The sequence below is a fragment of the Phocoena sinus genome, chromosome 8 (assembly GCF_008692025.1).
Source record: "Phocoena sinus isolate mPhoSin1 chromosome 8, mPhoSin1.pri, whole genome shotgun sequence".
Lineage (NCBI taxonomy): Eukaryota > Metazoa > Chordata > Mammalia > Artiodactyla > Phocoenidae > Phocoena > Phocoena sinus.
In genome coordinates, this window is record NC_045770.1 from 30,632,549 (window position 1) to 30,657,700 (window position 25,152).

General features: G+C 38.4%; 1 protein-coding gene across 1 annotated transcript in view; it reads left to right on the plus strand.

Moving 5' to 3' along the window:
* Positions 1-24,707, plus strand: part of MMP20 (matrix metallopeptidase 20) — a 58,822-nt gene extending 34,115 nt beyond the window's left edge. Inside the window, exons 7-10 of the mRNA XM_032640453.1 lie at positions 8,440-8,576; positions 9,558-9,714; positions 22,995-23,098; positions 24,108-24,707. Coding sequence (XP_032496344.1) covers positions 8,440-8,576; positions 9,558-9,714; positions 22,995-23,098; positions 24,108-24,208 — 499 coding nt within the window. The 3' untranslated portion in view covers positions 24,209-24,707. The remainder of the gene's footprint in view (positions 1-8,439; positions 8,577-9,557; positions 9,715-22,994; positions 23,099-24,107) is intronic.
* Positions 24,708-25,152: the final 445 nt, after the last annotated feature.

Sequence of the window (25,152 nt, forward strand, 5' to 3'; positions counted from 1 at the left end):
GTTTCTAGATTTTTTTTTTTTTTTTTTTTTTTTTTTTGCGGTACACAGGCCTCTCACCGCTGTGGCCTCGCCCGTTGCGGAGCACAGGCTCCGGACACGCAGGCTCAGCGGCCATGGCTCACGGGCCCAGCCACTCCACGGCACGTGGGATCTTCCCGTACCGGGGCACGAACCCGTGTCCCCTGCATCGGCAGGCGGACTCTCAACCACTGCGCCACCAGGGAAGCCCTAGATTTTTTGATGATGGCCATTCTGACTGGTGTGAGATGATATCTCATTGTAGTTTTGATTTGCATTTCTCTAATGATTAATGATGTTGAGCATTCTTTCATGTGTTTGTTGGCATTCTGTATATCTTCTTTGGAGAAATGTCTATTTAGGTCTTCTGCCCATTTTTGGGTGGGGTTGTTTGTTTTTTTGTTATTGAGCTGCATGAGCTGCTTGTAAATTTTGGAGATTAATCCTTTGTCAGTTGCTTCATTTGCAAATGTTTTCTCCCATTCTGAGGGTTGTCTTTTGGTCTTGGTTATGGTTTCCTTTGCTGTGCAAAAGCTCTGAAGTTTCATTAGGTCCCATTTGTTTATTTTTGTTTTTATTTCCATTACTCTGGGAGGTGGGTCAGAAAGGATCTTGCTGTGATTTATGTCATAGAGTGTTCTTCCTATGTTTTCTTCTAAGAGTTTGATAGTTTCTGGCCTTACATTTAGGTCTTTAATCCATTTTGAGCTTATTTTTGTGTATGGTGTTAGGGAGTGATCTAATCTCATACTTTTACATGTACCTGTCCAGTTTTCCCAGCACCATTTATTGAAGAGGCTCTCCTTTCTCCACTGTACATTCCTGCCTCCTTTATCAAAATAAGGTGTCCATATGTGCGTGGGTTTATCTCTGGGCTTTCTATCCTGTTCCACTGATCTATCTTTCTGTTTTTGTGCCAGTACCATACTGTCTTGATTACTGTTGCTTTGTAATATAGTCTGAAGTCAGGGAGCCTGATTCCTCCAGCTCCTTTTTTCATTCTCAAGATTGCTTTGGCTATTCGGGGTCTTTTGTGTTTCCATACAAATTGCGAAATTTTTTGTTCTAGTTCTGTGAAAAATGCCAGTGGTAGTTTGATAGGGATTGCATTGAATCTGTAGATTGCTTTGGGTAGTAGAGTCATTTTCACAATGTTGATTCTTCCCATCCAAGAACATGGTATATCTCTCCATCTACTTGTATCATCTTTAATTTCTTTCATCAGTGTCTTATAATTTTCTGCATACAGGTCTTTCGTCTCCTTAGGTAGGTTTATTCCTAGATATTTTATTCTTTTTGTTGCAGTGGTAAATGGGAGTGTTTTCTTGATTTCACTTTCAGATTTTTCATCATTAGTATATAGGAATGCCAGAGATTTCTGTGCATTAATTTTGTATCCTGCTACTTTACCAAATTCATTGATTGGCTCTAGTAGTTTTCTGGTGGCATCTTTAGGATTCTCTATGTATAGTATCATGTCATCTGCAAACAGTGACAGCTTTACTTCTTCTTTTCCAATGTGGATTCCTTTTATTTCCTTTTCTTCTCTGATTGCTGTGGCTAAAACTTCCAAAACTATGTTGAATAAGAGTGGTGAGAGTGGGCAACCTTGTCTTGTTCCTGATCTTAGTGGAAATGCTTTCAGTTTTTCACCATTGAGGATGATGTTTGCTGTGGGCTTGTCATATATGGCCTTTATTATGTTGAGGAAAGTTCCCTCTATGCCTACTTTCTGGAGGGTTTTTATCATAAATGGGTGTTGAATTTTGTCGAAAGCTTTCTCTGCATCTATTGAGATGATCATATGGTTTTTCTCCTTCAATTTGTTAATATGGTTTATCACATTGATAGATTTGCGTATATTGAAGAATCCTTGCATTCCTGGAATAAACCCCACTTGATCATGGTGTATGATCCTTTTAATGTGCTGTTGGATTCTGTTTGCTAGTATTTTGTTGAGGATTTTTGCATCTATGTTCATCAGTGATATTGGCCTGTAGTTTTCTTTCTTTGTGACATCCTTGTCTGGTTTTGGTATCAAGGTGATGGTGGCCTCATAGAAGGAATTTGGGAGTGTTCCTCCCTCTGCTATATTTTGGAAGAGTTCGAGAAGGATAGGTGTTAGCTCTTCTCAAACGTTTGATAGAATTCACCTGTGAAGCCATCTGGTCCTGGGCTTTTGTTTGTTGGAAGGTTTTTAATCACAGTTTCAATTTCAGTGCTTGTGATTGGCCTGTTCATATTTTCTATTTCTTCCTGATTCAGTCTTGGCAGGTTGTGCATTTCTAAGAATTTGTCCATTTCTTCCAGATTGTCCATTTTATTGGCATAGAGTTGCTTGTAGTAATCTCTCATGATTTTTTTTATTTCTGCAGTGTCAGTTGTTACTTCTCCTTTTTCATTTCTAATTCTATTGATTTGAGTCTTCTCCCTTTTTTTCTTGATGAGTCTGGCTAGCGGTTTATCTATTTTGTTTATCTTCTCAAAGAACCAGCTTTTAGTTTTATTGATCTTTGCTATCGTCTCCTTCATTTCTTTTTCATTTATTTCTGATCTGATTTTTATGATTTCTTTCCTTCTGCTAGCTTTGGGGTTTTTTTGTTCTTCTTTCTCTAATTGCTTGAGGTGCAAGGTTAGGTTGTTTATTCGAGATGTTTCCTGCTTCTTAAGGTGGGCTTGTATTGCTATAAACTTCCCCCTTAGAACTGCTTTTGCTGCATCCCACAGGTTTTGGGTCGTTGTGTCTCCATTGTCATTTGTTTCTAGGTATTTTTTTATTTCCTTTTTGATTTCTTCAGTGATCACTTCATTATTAAGTAGTGTATTGTTTAGCCTCCATGTGTTTGTATTTTTTACAGATCTTTTCCTGTAATTGATATCTAGTCTCATGGAGTTGTGGTCAGAAAAGATACTTGATACAATTTCAGTTTTTTAAATTTACCAAGGCTTGATTTGTGACCCAAGATATGATCTATCCTGGAGAATGTTCCATGAGCACTTGAGAAAAATGTATATTCTGTTGTTTTTGGATGGAGTGTCCTATAAATATCAATTAAGTCCATCTTGTCTAATGTATCATTTAAAGCTTGTGTTTCCTTATTTATTTTCATTTTGGATGATCTGTCCATGGGTGAAAGTGGGGTGTTAAAGTCCCCTACTATGAATGTGTTACTGTTGATCTCCCCTTTTATGGTTGTTAGTATTTGCCTTATGTATTGAGGTGCTCCTATGTTGGGTGCATAAATATTTACAATTGTTATATCTTCTTCTTGGATCGATCCCTTGATCATTATGTAGTGTCCTTCTTTGTCCCTTTTAATAGTCCTTATTTTAAAGTCTATTTTGTCTGATATGAGAATTGCTACTCCAGCTTTCTTTTGGTTTCCATTTGCATGGAATATCTTTTTCCATCCCCTTACTTTCAGTCTGTATGTGTCTCTAGGTCTGAAGTGGGTCTCTTGTAGACAGCATATATAAGGGTCTTGTTTTTGTATCCATTCAGCCAATCTGTGTCTTTTGGTGGGAGCATTTAGTCCATTTACATTTAAGGTAATTATCGATATGTATGTTCCTATTCCCATTTTATATATTGTTTTGGGTTCGCTACTATAGGTCGTTTCCTTCTCTTGTGTTTCGTGTCTAGAGAAGTTCCTTTAGCATTTGTTGTAAAGCTGGTTTGGTGGTGCTGAACTCTCTCAGCTTTTGCTTGTCTGTAAAGGTTTTAATTTCTCCATCAAATGTGAATGAGATCCTTGCTGGGTAGAGTAGTCTTGGTTGCAGGCTTTTCTCCTTCATCACTTTCAGTATGTCCTGCCACTCCCTTCTGGCTTGTAGGGTTTCTGCTGAGAGATCAGCTGTTAACCTTATGGGGATTCCCTTGTGTGTTATTTGTTGTTTTTCCCTTGCTGCTTTTAATATGCTTTCTTTGTATTTAATTTTTGACAGTTTGATTAATATGTGTCTTGGCGTGTTTCTCCTTGTATTTATCCTGTATGGGACTCTCTGTGCTTCCTGGACTTGATTAACTATTTCCTTTCCCATATTAGGGAAGTTTTCAACTATAATCTCTTCAAATATTTTCTCAGTCCCTTTCTTTCTTTCTTCTTCTTCTGGAATCCCTATAATTCGAATGTTGGTGCGTTTCATATTGTCCCAGAGGTCTCTGAGACTGTCCTCAGTTCTTTTCATTCTTTTTTCTTTATTCTGCTCTGCAGTAGTTATTTCCACTACTTTATCTTCCAGGTCACTTATCCGTTCTTCTGCCTCAGTTATTCTGCTATTGATCCTATCTAGAGTGGTTTTAATTTCATTTATTGCGCTGTTCATCGTTGCTTGTTTCATCTTTAGTTCTTGTAGGTCCTTGTTAACTGTTTCTTGCATTTTGTCCATTCTACTTCCAAGATTTCGGATCATCCTTACTATCATTATTCTGAATTCTTTTTCAGGTAGATTGCCTATTTCCTCTTCATTTGTTAGGTCTGGTGGGTTTTTATCTTGCTCCTTCATCTGCTGTGTGTTTTTCTGTCTTCTCATTTTGCTTATCTTACTGTGTTTGGGGTCTCCTTTTTGCAGGCTTCACTTTCGTAGTTCCCGTTGTTTTTGATGTCTGTCTCCAGTGGCTAAGGTTGTTTCAGTGGGTTGTGTAGGCTTCCTGGTGGAGGGGACTAGTGCCTGTGTTGTGCTGGATGAGGCTGGATCTTGTCTCTCTAGTGGGCAGGTTTACGTCTGGTGGTGTGTTTTGGGGTGTCTGTGGCCTTATTATGATTTTAGGCAGCCTCTCTGCTAATGGGTGGGGTTGTGTTCCTGTTTTGCTAGTTGTTTGGCATAGGTTGTCCAGCACTGTGGCTTGCTGGTCGTTGAGTGAAGCTGGGTGCTGGTGTTAAGATGGAGGTCTCTGGGAGATTTCCACCGTTTAATATTATGTGGAGCTGGGAGGTCTCTTGTTGACCAGTGTCCTGAAGTTGGCTCTCCTACCTCAGAGGCAGAGCCCTGACTCCTGGCTGGAGCACCAAGAGCCTTTCATCCACACAGCTCAGAATAAAAGGGAGAAAAAGTAGGGAGAATTAGTAGAAGTATGAGTAAAGAAAGAAGGAAAGGAGGAAAGGAAGGAAGGAAGAAAGAAGCAAAGAAGGAAAGAAAGGAGGGAGGGAGGGAGGGAGGGAGGAAGGAAGGAAGGAGGGTAAGAAGGATAAAAGACAGAAAGAAAGATGATACAGTAAAAATAAAATAAAGTATAATATAGTTATTGAATTAAAAAATATTTAGAAAAAAAAAAGGGACGGATAGAACCTTAGGACAAATGTTGGAAGCAAAGCTATACAGAGAAAATCTTACACAGAAGCATACACATACACCTTCACAAAAAGAGGTAAAGGGGGAAAAATCATAAATCTTGCTCTCAGAGACCACCTCCTCAATTTGGGGTGATTCGTTGTCTAAAGGAGGGAAGGCAGGAAGGAAAGAAAGAAAGAACGAAGGTAAAGTATAATAAAGTTATTACAATTAAACTTAATTATTAAGAAAAAGAATTTTTTAAAAATAATCATGGACGGATAGAGCCCTAGGACAAATGGTGGAAGCAAGAGTATACAGACAAGATCTCACACAGAAGCATACACGTACACATTCACAAAAAGAGGAAAAGGGAAAAAAATCATAGATCTCACTCCTAAAGTCCACCTCTTCAATTTGGGATCATTCCTTGTCTATTCAGGTATTCCACAGATGCAGGGTATATCAAGTTGATTGTGGAGCTTTAATCCGCTGCTTCTGTGGCTGCTGGGAGAGATTTCCCTTTCTCTTCTTTGTTCTCACAGCTCACAGGAGCTCAGCTTTGGATTTGGCCCTGCCTCTGCGTGTAGGTCGCTGGAGGGCATCTGTTTTTTCGCTCAGACAGGACGGGGTTAAAGGAGCCGCTGATTCGGGGCCTCCGGCTCACTCAGGCCGGGGGTTGGGGGATGGGGGAAGGAGGGGCACTGCGTGCGGGGCGGGCCTGCGGCGGCAGAGGCAGCGTGACGTTGCGGCAGAGGCCAGCGTGACGCTGCACCAGCCTGAGGCCCGCCGTGCGTTGTCCCGGGGAAGTTGTCCCTGGATCCCGGGAACCTGGCAGTGGCGGGCTGCACAGGCTCCGCGGAAGAGGGGTGTGGAGAGTGACCTGTGCTCGCACACAGGCCACTTGGTGGCGGCAGCAGCAGCCTTAGCGTCTCCCGCCCGTCTCTGGGGTCCGCGGTTTTAGCCGTGGCTCGCGCCCGTCTCTGGGGTTTGCACTTTCAGCCGCGGCTCGCGCCCGTCTCTGGGGTTCGCACTTTCAGCCGCGGCTCGCGCCCGTCTCTGGGGTTCGCGCTTTTAGCCGCGACTCGCGCCCGTCTCTGGGGTTCACGCTTTTAGCCGCGGCTCGCGCCCGTTTCTGGGGTTCGCGCTTTTAACCCGGCTCGCGCCCGTCTCTGGAGATCCTTTAAGCAGCGCTCTTAAACCCCTCTCCTCGCGCACCAGGAAACAAAGAGGGAAGAAAAAGTCTCTTGCCTCTTCGGCAGGTGCAGGCTTTTCCCCGAACTCCCTCCCGGCTAGTCGTGGTGCACTAACCCCTTCAGGCTATGTTCAAGCCGCCAACCCCAGTCCTCTCCCTGCGCTCCGTCCGAAACCGAAACCCGAGCCTCAGCTCGCAGCCCCGCCCGCCCCGGCGGGTGAGCAGACAAGCCTCTCGGGTTGGTGAGTGCTGGTCGGCACCGATTGTCTGTGCAGCAATCTCCCCGCTTTGCCCTCCGCACCCGTCGCTGTGCACTACTCCGCGGTCCCGAAACTCCCCCCTCTGCCTCCCGCAGTCTCCGCCCGCGGAGGGGCTTCCTAGTGTGTGGAAACTTTTCCTCCTTCACAGCTCCCTCCCACTGGTGCAGGTGCCGTCCTTATTCTTTTGTCTCTGTTTTTTCTTTTGCCCTACCCAGGTACGTAGGGAGTTTCTTGCCTTTTGGGAGGTCTGAGGTCTTCTGCCAGCCTTCAGTAGGAGTTCTGTAGGAGTTGTTCCACGTGTGGATGTTTTTCTGGTGTATCCGTGGGGAGGAAGGCGATCTCCGTGTCTTACTCTTCCGCCATCTTCCATGAATGCTCTAGATTATAGCTTCTTGAGGGCAGAGCCTGAGTCTTGTTCAGTGTTTCATCCTTGACGTCTACCTCAGTGCCTGCTGATAGGTGCTCCATAAATATTTGTTAAATTAACTAAAACTCAACATAAGATTTGAGGAGTGCCTAAACTTACTATATGGAAAATTAAATGTCAGAACTTTATTACAATTTCCCTGTCTGCAAATAATTTTATGAGTTGATTCTAGCTTCTGTGGAGTCAAGTAAACTATTTGTATTTTATAAGAATGATTTTCTTCTCCAAAATTCAAAGTGGACTTCATTTGCATTGAAGGTTTCAGCCCAGTACCCTCTTGTATACTCCCACAATTTTATGTAAATAATACTGGATAGACAGGTGGTTGAGCTGATAAATCTTAATGTGTGTGTACCAGAGTTTCTCTGAAGTAGCCATTAGGTCCAAAGATATAAACATTTTCAGTAGGTAAATACATAGGCAACATCATTTATAATTGTTAATGGTTTTGCTGTTTTTACAGGAAATAATTAGCCTCTTCCAACCACAAAAGTTTGGCTCATTTATATAATATCCATAAAGTGCACCTGGATGGTATTTATCTTTATGAGATTTTAATTTTTAAAAGATCAGAAGTGGAAAGTGAAATTTGTAGCAAATGATACTTGGAATAGGAAGGTGCACAGCTTAAGTGTATAAATTATTGATGTCAACACTTGCTATCCTTTCATGTTTTGAACATCCTTAAATAAATGAAGGAGAGAGGATTACAGAGATACTAAAAGAATGAAAAGGGAGAAGAAATTGTTTACTAAAGTCAAGAAAGGATATGGGGAGGGGGAAGGGTAAGCTGTGACAAAGTGAGAGAGTGGCATGGACATATATACACTACCAAACGTAAAATAGATAGCTAGTGGGAAGCAGCCACATAGTGCAGGGAGATCAGCTCGGTGCTCTGAGACCACCTAGAGGGGTAGGATAGGGAGGGTGGGAGGGAGGGAGACGCAAGAGGGAAGAGATATGGGAACATATGTATATGTATAACTGATTCACTTTGTTATAAAGCAGAAACTAACACACCATTGTAAAGCAATTATACTCCAATAAAGATGTTTAAAAAAATCAAAAATAAATAAATAAAACAAACTTGGTTAGACTATGACTGTCCCAGATATGTTAAAAAAAATTATGTTCTCCTTAAAAACAAGGCAAGAGCAAGAGGCATTTAGAAATGGCTCTGAAGTGTGGTTTGCAGTATATTTCAGCCCAGGTTCAATTGAAGATCTAAGTCAACCCTTGATCTTGATTTCTTTTCCATTGCCCAATAGGATTTTCTGGCGTCGGCAGGTTCACTTGATGTCAGGGATCCAGCCCAACACCATCACCAGCTCCTTTCCCCAGCTTATGTCCAATGTGGATGCAGCTTATGAAGTGGCTGAGAGGGGCACAGCTTACTTCTTTAAAGGTACCCTAAAGAACCCTCAAAGAAAGAAGTGGCAGGGTACAGTGCCTGGTGTGTTTGGAACACCTAGTACTGTCAGCATTTGTTAACTATCACAGAGCATGTTCCAGTCACTCCTCCTCAGATTGGGGATGAAAAACCCCTCTTCTGTCCTGTGACCATGACAGGAGTGACAATGACTATCAAACTCTTCTCAGAGCCAAAGATGTCATCTAGTGAGGCACTGTGATAAGTGACAGTGTCCAGGGAGGTAGAAACCTAGTCCCTGTCCCCTGGACCTCTGCTCTGAGTGACATGGTATACTCTTCTGAGAGCCTCTAATTCACAAAAATCAGCATGGAACCCTCAGGAGAACAATACAAGCAGCTGGGAGAGGAGAGACACCTGCAACTTCAGGAGGTGGACGCACACAATATGTCTCTGGCTCCAGACCTTTCCTATTTGAGTGACTCGGGAAGTTATCTAACTGCTCTCAGTCTTCATTTCTTTCTGTGCAAAATAATTATAATAATAACAACCTTGAAGATATGACAATGGCTAGCCAATGGAAGTTGTCCAATAAGTGATAACTATCAGTTTTAGCTTGTATTTTCTTGATGCTGAGGGCTAAGGGTAGAAGGTTAGTGCCAATTTAAGCAAGAATCAGCTTTTGTGAGTTGCTTGCCCCTTGTCTCTCATACATATATGAGACTGAAATGAGATTATACAGATGAAAGTTATCTTGGAAAAATTGAATGTGTTAAATTTAAAACATAATTGTATCAATATTCTTGCTTTCTTAAGGCATCACTAGGGATTTTGCCTCCAGAGCAAGTTTTAAGTCTTTTACTGAATTGAATAGAGGCTTTTATCTCCTACTAGGTTTTAGCCATGGTAAATATCCGATAAACTAGCCCTATTTGTGATCCTGCATAGAAATCCTCATGAGTAAAGAGCATCACTAAATGGTACAGAGTTTTTGTAAATTTTAATTTCTGTTTCCAGGACCCCACTACTGGATAACAAGAGGATTCCAAATGCAAGGTACTCCTCGGACTATTTATGACTTTGGGTTCCCAAGATACGTGCAGCGAATAGATGCTGCCGTCTATCTCAAGGATGCACAGAAGACCCTTTTCTTTGTGGGAGATGAATACTACAGGTATGGCTTTTCTCCTTTTGATTGTCCAGATGTATTCAGTGAGAAGGAAAAATCCTTTTGCAGAAAAGAATGCAAGGCAAGTTTGCTATAGGCCCATTGACTCTTCTCAGCCACTGGGGTGTCATTTACTGATGGTTGATACTGTCTTCAAGGTACTGAACCGTCCAAATAAGTGAAACATTCATTCAATAATCCCATTGCTTGGTCTTTAGCACATGAATCATCCAAAGCTTTCAAATCACTCATTAACTGGACCCCCAGTGGCCTAAAAGAGTGGATGTAGCACTCCCAGTATATAATTACCCAATGGGAATGCCTGAAAGAAGAACTGATTTCCTCTTGAGTATCTATGCATTCCAGCATAGTCTGTGATTTTGTGCAAAATGAATGTGGTCATGACTATGGGGCTCCTTGAAGGAAATTTTTACTGAAAGGCAAAGGCCTTATTGCTAAGTCCTTTAACCCAGAACATGAAGATTCTTCTTATCCAAGGAGGATTACATATCATTTCCATGCCCGTCTTGTAGGAGGTTATTGTAAGCAGATCCAATCACTGCACACAGGGTCACACCTCATCTCTCCTGCCTCATCTTACCACTTTAATTGACTCATGTTAGAGAACTGAGTGCAGCTCTTTGTCAAGCGCTGCCTCTGCTCCTTCTTTATTCACAGTTCTCACTTTGGCATTGCTTGTTTTTCTGAACTATAGGAAAGAAACCAAAACAGACTCTAAACAGGTGACTGTGCTAAACACTTTAGGTCCCTATTAGGGTCTGGTTGGCAGAGGACCCAGCTTTGGTCCAAAGGTTTTCATTCTATTTTCTATTTTAATAACCATTTCTGTGGCATAAAATAAATTTATAAATAAATATCTGTCATCTTCTTCAATTTAGAGCTGAGAAAGTAATATAACTGAAGCACAGATATACTTCATGAAAAGAAAAATTTATTTCATAAAAATGAATGTCAAAATGTGGACCCTGCTGACTTTTCTGGGCCACTGAGAGCCCTGGTAGCATTGCTCAAAGTATTACTTGCTGTCATGAGTTGTCACTTCCAGTCCAATGTTTAAACCACTAAGCCAGCAAATTTTCTTTCAGAACTTCCTTTATGAAATAGCAATACTTATTTCTTTATTAAGTCCCTAATATCTGCTGGGCATATTCTCCAAAGTCTTTCTTTAAGGTAAGGTGGCTGTAATCACCATGTTGACATACAGGAAGATAGATATTGAGAAATCCAACTCCCATTTTAGGTTTTCAGAGAATGGCATCCAGAGATGCGTGTATGAGCAGGTGTGTGAGAGTATGAGTTATGATTATTTGGTTATTTGTCAAAGCCTGTTCATAGCCCGATTCTCCTTGGGGGGATTATCCACTCTCTTATTATTTCTATTCTCCATTCATCGCCTGGTCTTTGGACTAATCTACCACCCACCAGCACCCGCAGTAAAGCATGGACCTCCAACCAGGCAGGACTGAGGCTTAACGGCTAACACAAGGGGCCTGGTGAGAGGTTTATAATACTCCATAAATTTAGGGATGGGGAGGGGAGGGTCCCTGATTTTAATGATGCCTTATCCCCCTGAGGAAATAATTTTGAACCTTTCCAACTGAACCTCTGTGAGTGTCTATTAAGGAAAAGTCTTTAGTAATCTAGATAAAACAAATTCATTAAAAAGTTGGCCTAGGACACTAATACAAATATTAAAGAGCTCCTTTTGCTGGAAAGGAAAAGAAACTGCAGTAGGCACTTTTGATATTAACCTCCCCAGGTTATTGAGAGTATTAAGTGATATAATACATGTACATACCTAGCACAGTGCCTGGCATATAATAGGTGCTCAAAAAGAGTGACTGTTCAGTAACAGTAGGAACTTATATGGTAATTAGCAAATAATTGCTTTAAAAGTTGTGATAATTAACAAATGATTGCTTAAACTTCAGTATTCTTATAAATAGCAATCCAGTCAAAGAGCTGGTCAAAGGGGATTTCCTTTTTCAATACTGAAGGGCCCTGAAATTGCACTGAAATCTCTGCTTTTGGCAAGGCAGAGACAGTCATTTCAGCAATCAGAGTCTTCTACTTCATACTCTCCAACACAGACACTAGTTTACATACTAAGGAATAAGACAAATAACCTTGAAAAGGTTATTTTCAAATAACCTCAAAAGTTCAGGAAAGGGCTTCCCTGGTGGCGCAGTGGTTGACAGTCCGCCTGCCGATGCAGGGGACACAAGTTCGTGCCCCGGTCCAGGAAGATCCCACATGCTGCGGAGCGGCTGGGCCTGTGAGCCATGGCCGCTGAGCCTGTGCGTCCGGAGCCTGTGCTCCACAACGGGAGAGGCCACAACAGTGAGAGGCCCGCATACCGCAAAAAAAAAAAAAAAAAATTCAGGAAAAGCTAACATATCATCTTTATTAATAAATCCCCCTGAATTCCACACATTTCACACATGAGTATGACATCTTATTGTCTTGTAAAGCCTATATTGGTTAGAAATTATGTTCAGCTGCTAGTAAGAGAGACCTAGTAATAACTGTGACTTAAACACATAAGGGTCTTTCTTTCTCATATATGTAAAATGTCTGAAGTTTATCAGATTTAGAGCTGGTAAGGTGGGTCCATGGCCATTAGGGACCCAAGTTCCTTCTGACATTTTGCTCTAGTATTAACAGGTAGCTTCCACTCTCATAGTTGCCACAGGATTCAAGGTGGTCAATGGCGCCTCAGCCATTACATCCTGTTCTAAATAGGAAGAAAGAGGGCTGGAAGGAAAAAGCAAAGGAAGCAATGAAGTTCTATAGGTAAAGCACATGGACACACTCAAAAAATACAGAAGCCTCAGGTTACAGACGAATAATTTTACTATTGACACCCATTGACATTGTGTTAGGATTTATTTTCCTTAGTCATTCCTCAGGTTCTTCTTTGGTCCTCATGCTAGTTCAGTCTGTGACACAAATAATGTGCCAAGGGAAGAAAAGTCTCTGGATGTGCAGGTTGTCAGGGAAATTCTCCATGAACCCCTAGGGCTGGGGACCCGTTTTAGTGAATGAAATGGCATGAGAAAACTACTGAAGAATTCCTCCACTGAGGTTTGAGTGTTGGCTTGGGACTAGGTTGATTCAGGTTGTAAGAGTAAGAACCCACATGTCAGTGTAATATTGATAGTAACTTACAGAGGAGCAGCTCACAGAACTACAAAGTGAAATCCAAAAGGGGGTTCTGCCATGCTGATGCCATCATATGCTACATTACCAAGTGACATACTGGTTAAACTTTACTAACAAGGGCTACTTCCCCATACATTTGTTTGCTTTCATTCCTTCCTTTTCTTTTCCTAGAAGGCCTAAATGATCCAGCCAGTTTTTTTCTTTACATTACTTCCACTACCTATGGTTAATTTCTCCCAATAGATGTTCTCCCTTGCCTACTAATACCAGAGCAGTGATTACACCAAGTAGTTCCTGAGAACTGGGTGGGGTGGGGGTGGGGGTGGGGGTGGGGGGACAGGGAGGCGCTATCAACTCCATCATTCTTTGACATGGTCAGTGTTTTCTAAATTTTGTGTAAAGTGACTTACAAATCTACAGGTTCCAGCACTTTTCCACTCCTAAATCACTCTTTCTATATATATGGAGGCATGATTGATGCAAAATAGGATACAGTCTTCTAAATTCTTTCCTTCCTAGATACCCCAAGAATACTGGAACTGGATCTGTTTATTTAAGGATTTTATAGTTAGTCACCATAGAGAAATAAATAATAAGTAATAAAAATTTAAAAGATGGGTGGAGTTCAAAATCTTGGTTTTTTAATCTTTTTTTTTTTTAATGTATTGCCAAACTACCACATTCAACATACATATATTGGGCATGATTACATGTCAGGATCTGTACTAGGACCTTGACACATGAGAAGGCACAAAGTTTGCTGTTTATAAGAGTGTAGACAAGAGTAAGAGAGTGTTAATGTCAACTCTAACAGCAGTCATCTGGCAACCTGGATCACCTTTCTGTTTTAGTTTAATCATTTTCAGAATGGAGGCAGAAATAGTAACTACTTCATTGAGTTGTGGAAATGAATGAGAAAAATGTGAAATGCCTGTCCTATAGTAAGTACTCAGTTCATATTGGGTGTTATTAATGCCCTCAACAAGTCTTACAGTTGAGGCTAAATGTATAGATAAGTAATTAAGAGCAATCCAGGTGGCCTCGTAAAAGACTGCACAGGGATCAATGGGGCAAAACAAAGAGGAATTGGCCAATTCTAGCAAAATTGTCAAGAAAGAGTTCTTAGAGGAAGCAGTGACTGAGCTTCATCTTGAGAGTTGAGTAGGAGTTTCCCAAACAGGAGGGGAAGGGCGCTTCCAGGCAGAGAGAGCAGTTGAAGCAAAAACACTGATGCATAAAAAAGCCTGTGTATAGGAGGAAAACCTCAAGCAGTTCAGTATGATTAGAACGTGGGCTAGAATGAGAGATTTGGTCCAAGGATGGAGATCATGGAGGGCCTATGCCTTTCTAGGGAGATCAGTGTTAATTTATAGAAAAGAGGGATATCTCTAAATGTCTTAAACAAGGAAGTAACCCATTAAGATTTGTGTTATTAAAATATCACTCTGGCAGCAGTGTGACTGGATTAGAGGGGGACAAGACTGGAAGTCAGCCAAACCAGTTAGGCCAGAAAGTAGTGGGAACATCTTCAGAGTGCTTAAAGAAAAAACTCTCAACCAAGAATCCTATATTGCACAAAGCTATCTTTCAAAAATGAAGGCAAAATAAAGACATTCCCAGATAAACAAAAACAGAGAATTTGTTGTTAGCATCTTCCTTACAAGAAGTACTAAAGAAAATTCTTCAGGCTTCAGCAAGTAACCCCAGACAGTTATTTGAAATTTTGAATCCACATAAAAAGAGAGTACCAGTAAATGTAATTATGTAATTATAAAAGATAGTATAAATGTGTATTTGTTCTCTTAACTGATTTTTAAATTAATTAAAATTAACTGTATAAAGCTGTGTGTGTATATATATATATATGTATATATATAATTGTATGGCTGGGCTTATAACATATAGAAATATAATATACATTTATATATAAACTTTGAAGCAGATTATGTTAAGTTAAAAAATATATATTGTATGCTCTATAGCAACCACTAAGGAAATAACTTTATTAAATGAAGTAAAACCTCATAAAAGAAATTTAAAATGTACACTGGAAATTCTTCACTAAAGCAAAAGAAAGCATTAAGGAGGGAAAAAGGAACTAAAAAAGATATGAGACCTGTAGAAAATAAAAGCAAAATGGCAGATATAAATCTAATTATATCAATAATATTAAATGTGAATAGATTAAACAATCTAATCAAATTGCAAAGATAAAAAACAAGATGTCGGGCTTCCCTGGTGGCGCAGTGGTTTGAGAGTCCGCCTGCCGATGCAGGGGACGCGGGTTCGTGCCCCGGTCCTGGGAGGATCCCACATGCCGCGGAGCGGCTGGGCCCGTGAGCCATGGCCGCTGAGCCTGCGCGTCCGGAGCCTGTCCTCCGCAACTGGAGAGGCCACAACAGTGAGAGGCCCGCGTAACGCATAAAAAAAAAAAAAAAAAAAAAAAAAAAAAAAAAAAAAAACAAGATGTCACTGTGTACTCAAAGATACAAATAGACTGAAAGTAAAAAGATGGAAAAAATATACATCATGCAAACAATGACCATAAGATAGCCAGGGTGGCTATGCTAATACCAGGCAACAAAACACATTAAAATAATACTTTTAAAATAAAAAGTATTACTAGGAATAGAGAGAGATAATTTATAGTGATAGAAGGGTTACTCTACCAGGAATATAAGACAACCTAACAGCAGGGCCCCAAAATGGATGAAGCAAAAACACTGACAAAAATGCAGGGAGAAAACCACAACTGAAATAATCATAGTTGGAGACTTCAATACTTCACTTTCAGTAATGGACAGAACGACTGGACAACAAGAGCAATTAGGAAAGGAAGACATGAACAGCATTATAAGCCAACTAGACCTAACAGATATCTATGGAACACTTCACTCAACAAAAGAAGACTACACATACTTCTCAGGTGCATGTAGAACATTGTCCTGTACAGATGATATGTTAGACCAAAACACAAGCCTCAGTAAATTTAAAACCATTAAAATCATACAAAATACCTTCTCTGATCACATTGGAATAAAACTAGAAATCAATACCGGAAGGAAAACTGAAAAATTTACAAATAAGTGGAAATTATACTTCATGCTCTTCAACAAAAAATGGGACAAGAAGAAATCACAAGAGAAATTAGAAAATACGTAAAAGTGAATGAAAATTAAAATACAACATATGAGAACTTATTGAAGAAGTTAAAGCCGTGCTCAAAGGGAAATTTCTAGCTGTAAATACCCATGTTTAAAAGAAGAAAAAACTCAAATCAATGACCTAACTTCCACTTAAGACACTGGAAAAAAGAGCAAATTAATCCTAAAATAAGCAGGAAAAAAGGAAATAATAAAGATTACAGTGAAAATGAATGAAGTAGAGAATATATAAACAATTTGAGAAAATCAGCAAAACTAAATTTGGTTCTTTGAAAAGGTCAAGAAAATTGACAAACTGCCCACTAAATTGACCTAGTAAAAAAAAACACCAAAATTACTAAAATCAGAAATGAAAGAGGGAACATTACTACAAACCTTACAGAAATAAAATGGGTTATAAAGGAATGAACAATTATGTGCCAATCAATTAGAAAATTTGGATGAAACAGACAAATTCCCTAAAAATATACAAAGTGATGAAACTGAGTCAAGAAGAAATAGACAGCTTGAATACATGTATAACCAGTGAAGAGATTTAATTCATAATTAAAAAATTATCCACAAAGAAAAACCTACGCCTACATGTTTCACTGGTGAATTCTACCAAAACATTTAAAGAATTATTGCCAATTTTTCACAAACTCCTCAAAAATAGAAGACGAAGGAATACTTCCCAACTTATTGTATGAGGCCAGCATTGCCCTTCTATGGAAACCAAACAAAGGCACCACAAGAAAATAAAACTTCAGACCAATATATTGTGAATGTGGATCCAAAAACCCTCCAAAAGTACTAGCAAACCAAATCCAGAAACATATAAAAAAGAATTACCAAGGGGAAATTATTTTTCCCAGGAATGCAAGGTTTGGTTTAACATCTGAAAATCAATTAATATAATACACCATACCAATAGAATAAAAAAATTTAAAACCATATGATCATCTCAATAGATGATGTAGAAAAAGCATTTGACAAAATCAAACACCACTGCATGATAAAAACATTCAACAAACTAGGAATAGAAGGAAATTTTTCAGTCTAATACAAGGCATCTATGAAAACCCACAGCTGATATCATACTCAGTGGTGAATGATTGGATGCTTTCCCCCTAATATCAGGAACAAGAAAAAAATTTCCATTCTCACCACTTCTATTCAACATTTACTGGAGGTTCTAGTGGGGCAATTAAGCAAGAATGAATGATATAAAAAATTAATGATAGAAAAGATTGGAAAGAAAGTAAAATTATCTTTATCTGTTTGTCGTATAATCTTTTACATAGAAAAGCCTAAAGAATCCTCAAAAGAAAAAAAACTGTTATAACTAATAAATGAGTTCATCAAGTTTGCAGAGTACGTGTTCAAAGTGAAAAAAATCTATTGTATTTCTGTACACTTCAATGAACAATGCAAAAATAAAATTAAGAAAACAATTCCACTTACAATAACATCAAGAAGAAAAACATACTAAGAAATAAATTTTAAGAGAACAAGTAGAAAACTTGTAATATGAAAACTACAAAACATTGTTGGGAGAAATTAAACGAGATCTAAGTGGAAAGATATGTTCATTGGTCAGGCTTCATGTTTTTAAGATGGGAGTTTCTCCCAAAATTGATCTGCAGACTCAACACAATCCGTATCAGAATATCACTGGTTTCTTCAGGGAAACTGACAAGCTGATCTTAAAATCTATATGGAAACTCATAAGACCCAGAATAGCCAAAATATTTTGAAAAAGAAGAACAAAGTTGGAGAGCTCAGATCTCAAAATTTACTAGAAAGCAAAAGTAATCATGACAATGTGATACTAACATGAGAATAGACATATAGGTAAATGGAATAAAATTGACAGTCCAGAAATAAACCCATATATCTATGCTCGGTTGATTTTTTACAAGGAAGCTAAGGCCATTCAATAGGGAAAGAATAAAATTCAGAAGTAAAGCAAAATTAAAGGAGTAAACAGGAATTCCAGTTTGTACACATGTAGTTTGAAATGCTAGTGAGACCGATGAATGGATATGTCTGGAAGGCAGTTGGAAATACAGGTCTTGAATTCAGAGAATTCAGGCTGGAGATATAAATTTGCATTTCATCATATAGTAAGATAGTAATTGAGACCATCAATACATTTCAACATTGTTATTAATTCTTTGTTTCAGAATTTTCTCACAGTCACTTTCCTCATGGGGACCTGGTTCCTGACCCTTATCTAGGATGGTACATGGCAGCTTCTTACTCTTCTCCCTTCTCATCATTCCTGACCACTCTCCCGGCTGCCCTCTCTAGTGAGATCACAAAGGTCCCTTCCTCCGTGAAAGCCATGTGATTCCTGGCTAGGAGTGGATTATTAACTTCAAAGGAGATTCCACTAGAAATTCCACTAGATTTCACTAGAAAGGTCTCCTTGAAGAAACTTCCTGAAACATATACCATAAATACTTATCAATAAATTCCTCTTTTTGCCATCCTTTCTCACATTTTCTTTAAGCATCTTTTCGCAGACTGAACTCCCTATTCAGTACTTCAAAGAAGGCAGAATTGAGTTAAGTTTTGCCACTGACATAAGTTAGAAATCATCACAATGAAAACACCAGAAATTCTTAACAAATCTAAGGTGTGAGCATACAGTTAAACAATATGCAAGTACTTTACCAATATAGTCCCCATATTCTTAGATTACAAAGGTAGAGAGTAAGATACTATATATGAAAAACCACATCAGATATCTATGGCAATATCACTAGTAAAATGTCACTGTCAGTAATGAGTTAGTTAATATCTATACCCATTGATCAATATTAAATGATTAAACAAATACCCTTAAAGGACATAAACATAGTTACTGGTCAATCATTTTTAGTTGATATATAGATTTCACATAAAAGACCTCAGTATGAGAAAACGTATGCAACGATTTAGCAGGTTTCCAGTATATTTACAATAAATATTTTCTTAGTATTCAAATATTGATGGTTTATTATGTGTTAGGAATCACACTGAGTATTTTCTCATATTCTCTCATTTTCCCATCTGCCTTCTCAACAATCTTGAGAAGTAGATATTGCTATCTCGATTTCATAGTTGAAAATATTGCATCTAAGAGATTAAGTGATTAGATCAAGGTCACACAGCTAAAATTGTCCATCTGAGGATATATTTTATGCCCTCTGAATCCAAATACAGAGATCCATCCATCTACCATACGTAGTCACCTTTTATTCTCTTCACCATTGATTTATTTATTTACTGTCAATTAAAATACCCATGCCCATAATTCTCATCTTGTCATATAATTTAATTTTCTTTTACCCTCAGCCAAATCCTCAACATACTAGTAGACCTCCTAACCCCTTTCTGCTGAGGTCTCTGGACTACCTCCAACATTCTCTAGCCCTCCTTTCTCCTCTTCTCAACCTTGCCTACTATTGCATGTTATCCTAATGAAGTGTGTTTAAAAAATTAGGTAAAGACTAAACTCTTTGGTGACTTAGGATCCCAGACCAAATCGCAACATTCACTAAATGTCATACTAGCCAGTCAGTTATTGGTTCTTGGGGCCAAAATAAACTACAAAGTCTTATAGCTTGGGTCAGACCTTGATGTTGACATGTACCAGGCACGTGTGTGTGTGTGTGTGTGTGTGTGTGTGTGTGTGTGTGTGTGTGTGTTTTCTCTCATCCTCATGACTACTGTATTGCAGATAAGGAAACCAGGGCTCAGAGCTCAGAACACTTTCCCCTGATCACAGAGCCAGCAGGTAACAGAGTCAGAACTCAAACCCAGAACCATCTGACTATACACTCTTTGCTCTATAACAGAAATCCTCAAATATCTGTCCAAAATCCAAGGGCTAGATCATCACAAAGTTTTCAGCAGTCCACAGAAAAATAAAAATAGCACACTATAATAAACATAGTTTATTATACTATATATAATATATACTATATACTATACTATTATATATATACCATATATACACATATATACACATATATATACACATATATACACTATACTATTATATATATGCTATATATACACATATATATACTATATATACACATATATACACTATATATACAATATATATATTATACTATATATAATATATACTATATAACACACTATAATAAACATATAAAAATAAAGGGGGGTGTGGTCGGGGTCAGTTTTTTAGTATTAAAGTTTCTTTTCTTTGTGAAATGATAATGAAAATAGGTGGTAATTTTTATTTTGAGGGTTGATGGTAATGTTCTTACTTGGTAAAATGAAAAGTAGGTAACCCTATGTTAATTATGTAGGCCCATCTACACAGTGACTATGTAAAAGGTCCAAATGAAATATACATGTTATCAGCTAATCTGAAAATGGTGACTTATGTGTCAGACTGATACTTTGAGATAGATTTTATTGAGAGTAATACTCTTTGGAAAGCAGTTATAGGATAAGAGGCAAGAGGGCAGAGAGGGGGTTGGCAGAAAGGGAGAGGGACTATTAAATACATAAGTGGTAGAAGGGATGGAGGAAAAAAAATGATTTCATAGTTTTGCCAAAATTTTTGCCTACATTTTTATAAATGCAATTGAAAATTAAAATTCTCAGCCAGACATTGCATCTCTAAAATTTCTTCTGAAATTTTATTTACATATAATATTATTACCATCCATTATCCTCTGAATATATATATATAAAATGTAAGATTTTAGATGTCACCATCACCCACCTTAGCAAACTAAACAGACAGATAAAAAGAGAAAGATTTCCTTTTTCAGATTTTTCTATTGGATAATAGTCATCATTTCTCTTTAAAACTTATTCCTATATTATTTAAACAGTATTTAAACAGTATTTATAGTCTCAGAAAAGATCTTTACTCTCTCCTTTCATACTTTCTAGATTTCTCAATCCAATTTAAATATATACATACAAGCAGATCCCAACTTGTAATAGGTTTCCCTATAGATATTCTTTAGTCAGTCACTTGTTTGGAGAACACCTTTTGCCATAAAACAATATAAATGGTGATTAAGTTCTCAAAATCACTCATAAATGTTTAATGAACACAAAGGTAAGGCATAGCTCTAATTATAATAGCTCAGCTTCTAATCCTCTATTCAGAGCAGACAAAGAGGCTAAAGACATGAAAGGCTTTTCACTGTTTTCCCTGAGCTTAGGGGTCAACATTAAGCAAAGAATCAAAATGTCATGTTTTCTGGCATCCCCCACCACATTTCCTTCTATATCTACAGACACCAAATGTCTCTTGGTCACTTCTTTGTTCTTCCTTTTGCATCCCTCTCCCCAAATATTTTAAGCTTTGGAATTATCTTCCTCACTCCCTTCACTCAAAGCATCCATTTTCCCAGTACAACTGCCTCAGGGAATTGAGAGAAGAAAACCTAGTGAACAAATATTAATATGTAAACAAACCTGTACTTTCAGTGTCTGACTCTAGATTTCAGAACAAAAGAAGTCTAAGCCATGGGAGAGGCAATATGCCTGGCTGTTCTTTCTCTCCAGTCTTTCCCTCATTACAGTCCTGATACCTTGCAACCACTGCTTCTAATACCATACAGGTGTCCTGTCCCCACTCTTTATTGGCACTTCTGATGACAACAAAATATGGTAAATGGCTTCCATGTTTATTTGTGCTTACAGTAACTCATATAGCTTGGTTTTCCCCTTGGCCTACTTGGGAGATTCTAATAGCTCTCCTGGAAAGGGAGTTTGGACTCCTATTGATACTTCTAGGATTTAGCTTCCACTCCTATCCACAACACCCCATAAAGCACCTCAGTCCACTAGTCAGTTTCAGCCTGAATACTTCTTTCCCAACATTTGATCTGCTCAGTATCGTGAGAGATCTGTCCCCTGGCCTGTGCAGTCATAGTTACAAGAAAGGCACATTTCAGGAGAAGGTGGATGTGATCTGCTGCTGCAGGAAACTCTCAGTGGCCCAGGCACAGGAGAAATTGACCTTTGGGTGGGAAAGCAGTGGCGTGTCCACCTTGGGAATGTCCGTGTTGGGAGCTCTATGCTAATGAAGAAGGGACTTTCTCACACTTTAAATGAAAACTTCTTGCAGGGAAAAGAGTCTGCCCTGCCTACATGCTGAACTCATACAAGTCATACTGATTCATACAAGTCACAGTCTTTTCTACAAGGGGTAATTTAGATCACAAAGAGAGGTATTAACTAATCTTCAGAGTTATCATTGCACGGTAGTTGTGGATTCAGAAAAAAAACTTAATCTACTCTTTGGTCAGTTGTATAATCTTTCTAGGAAACAAAAATTTTAATTCAATTAAAACAATTTGAAAGGCAAAGTCTCCATTATTCCAGATTTTCTCATTTCTTGTCTTTACCTATTGAGCATTCACACATGTATTTATTCATTCACTGTGCATTATTTGTTCAATCCCTCCTCTATGGGTACACAGTAAGAAGCTCATTAATGAAAGCCTCTGTGAAGGGCTTTTAACTGTTTGGTAAGCCAAGAAATTCACACATAGAGAACAAAAGAGAGACAGAAATTGCAACAGTAAATAAAGCACTAAAAATATATGCAGAGTTCCCATTGAAAGGTAGTATTTTTTTAATTATAGAAATATGATCCTATAATTCTAAACAATATAACTATTTCTAAACAATGTATCTGGCAAATTTTTTAACAACAGAATGTTTACAGCAAATGACTCCCAAACTAGTGTTCCCAGAATCTCTGGAAACTGGAGAGAAATGGCAGAATGTGTGGTGTGTGTGTGTGTTGTGTGTGTGTGTGTGTGTGTGAAAGACAGAGGGACAGAGAGACAGAGAGAGATCTAAAGTAAACCATAAATCAGCCCTGGCTAAATATGCCTGACTAGCGCAGTGTCTTCTACAATCGATAAATACTTCTTGTTTATATTATTTATGAAATAATATTTCTTCCAGCTATGATGAACGAAAAAGGAAAATGGAAAAAAACTATCCAAAGAATACTGAAGAAGAATTTTCAGGAGTTAATGGCCAAATAGATGCTGCTATGGAGTTAAATGGTGAGTGTTTCCACTGTAAAGTTTCTTTGTAGAAATTGTAACAAGAAATCTGGTCTCTGCTGTAACATAGAAGAAGATGGATTTCCAAATGGGAGTCCTTGGTTCTTATTTTTTTGTCCCTGAATCCCTTATAAATTTAGCTAAAAAGGATTAACCACCAGAAAGAGTATAAAAAGTCTGTCATTATGGTTCTCTCTTTACAAATGGAAAGTTTTAAAAGTATAGCTTCAGTGCATTAGTCAGCTACATCATAAAGGCCATCCAGTCAAAATTACCTTTTTCATCTTTAAAATGCACATACTCTCAACCTTCCCAGGGGCTTTCCCCACACCATCACCCAACTCCTGAAATTTAACACATAGCTGGGAAAGTTGAATTGAATTGAACTGGGTTGAATAAGTTTAATTGGATCTTTTGAATCGGTCAAAACATTCTTCTTGAGTACATAGCACAGAGCTGGACACTGTTCAGAAATGCAAATACAGTTTGATATGGTCTCTGCGCTTGTGGAATGGTTATTCTCTTTGGGAAATGACCCTCTATCCAACACAGATGAAATTACTAGAAAACAAGACAATCTATAATTTAGTATTGAATTGTGTGGTAGCCTTCACAATAATTGCAAGAGGTGATCTGAGGAAGAAAAGATCAAAACGGGCATCAGGTGCTGTAGATTTCATGGTGGGACTTCAGCTGGGTTTTAAAGAATGGCTAGAGGTTTGATTAGGGAAAGAAAGCAGCGGGGGCTGGATTTCCTGGAGGGGAACAGCCTGAGTAGAAGCAAAAACCACCTCTGGCATGAGAAGAGAGATGAGAGATGATCAACATGTTAGGGGTGTCAAGTTCTAGGGCTCAGAGAGAGCTGTGAAGAGGATTAGCTAACTGCCACCTGACACGTTCTCAGTCCCCCTTTGGTGCTACCTCAAGAAAGTTACAACTACAAGACAATCCCATTTATAAATTTGCAAGTCATTTTCAGTAATCATAATTTCAACTTTGTCTCTTTTAGGCTACATTTACTTCTTTTCAGGACCCAAAGCATACAAGTATGATACAGAGAAGGAAGATGTGGTTAGTGTGCTGAAATCTAGTTCCTGGATTGGTTGCTAAATAGAAAAGTCTAGTCTTTCCTAAAGAATGAAGATGACCGAGAGCAGCTGGTAACCGGATCTTAAGGACTAAATCAGAACTCAGGTTACATATTCTTCCCATGGCCTTCAATTCTAAGGGAAATATTTGTTGAATTTGTTGAAAATAATTATGCTTCTAAACTGTTTCTTAGTTTTGGATTCAGAATTTTAATCCAAATGGAAAATTCCTATATGGTCAGTTTTACACAAAATCAGAATCAATACAATGCACGCTTCAGTTAGACACCGGTCATTTTTTTCTTACCTAATACACTGAGGCAAATTGATAAGTTTGGTTTTCATTTCCAGGAAGAAGCCTACTTGTGGACTCCCTGACATGTATTATAATTCTTTTAATAGGAAATAGCATTACTATACAAATTATAATAATTCTTTACAAGCAGTGGCTTTTTTGGCCTTAACATTTGTTATGATGAATATAAATGTATCTGCCTTTACTTTAAACATATCACAGACAACATACTGTATAAGTTTTGTTTCTCATTGTTTTTGTGTTTGTTTGTTTGTTTGACTCTATGTGTGCTCACTGGTCTTTGAAGTAGGTTACAGTGGGCAAACCTACTCAAATGGATTTTCATACTAGGTAAGAGGTGGGTGCTTTACAACAGAAAGGCTTTTAACAAAAGCCAATAAAAATGTTGTATAAGAATAGTTCCTCATTTCTCTTTCGTTAATGTTTACTAGCTTCTATCACACTTTGGCAACAAATTCTGCGTACCTATAGAAAACTCAAACCTTGGTATAGTATCATGAGTATGCAGACCCAGAAAAAATACTCATAATTCACTCTTTTTCCTTCTTCCCGAAAATAAAATGCCCTCAATGAAACTATCTTTAACCCATCTAAGTGAGTCTCTTCTGAACAGCTTTCCATTTAGGGAAGTTTATCTTTTGTTTTAGTTT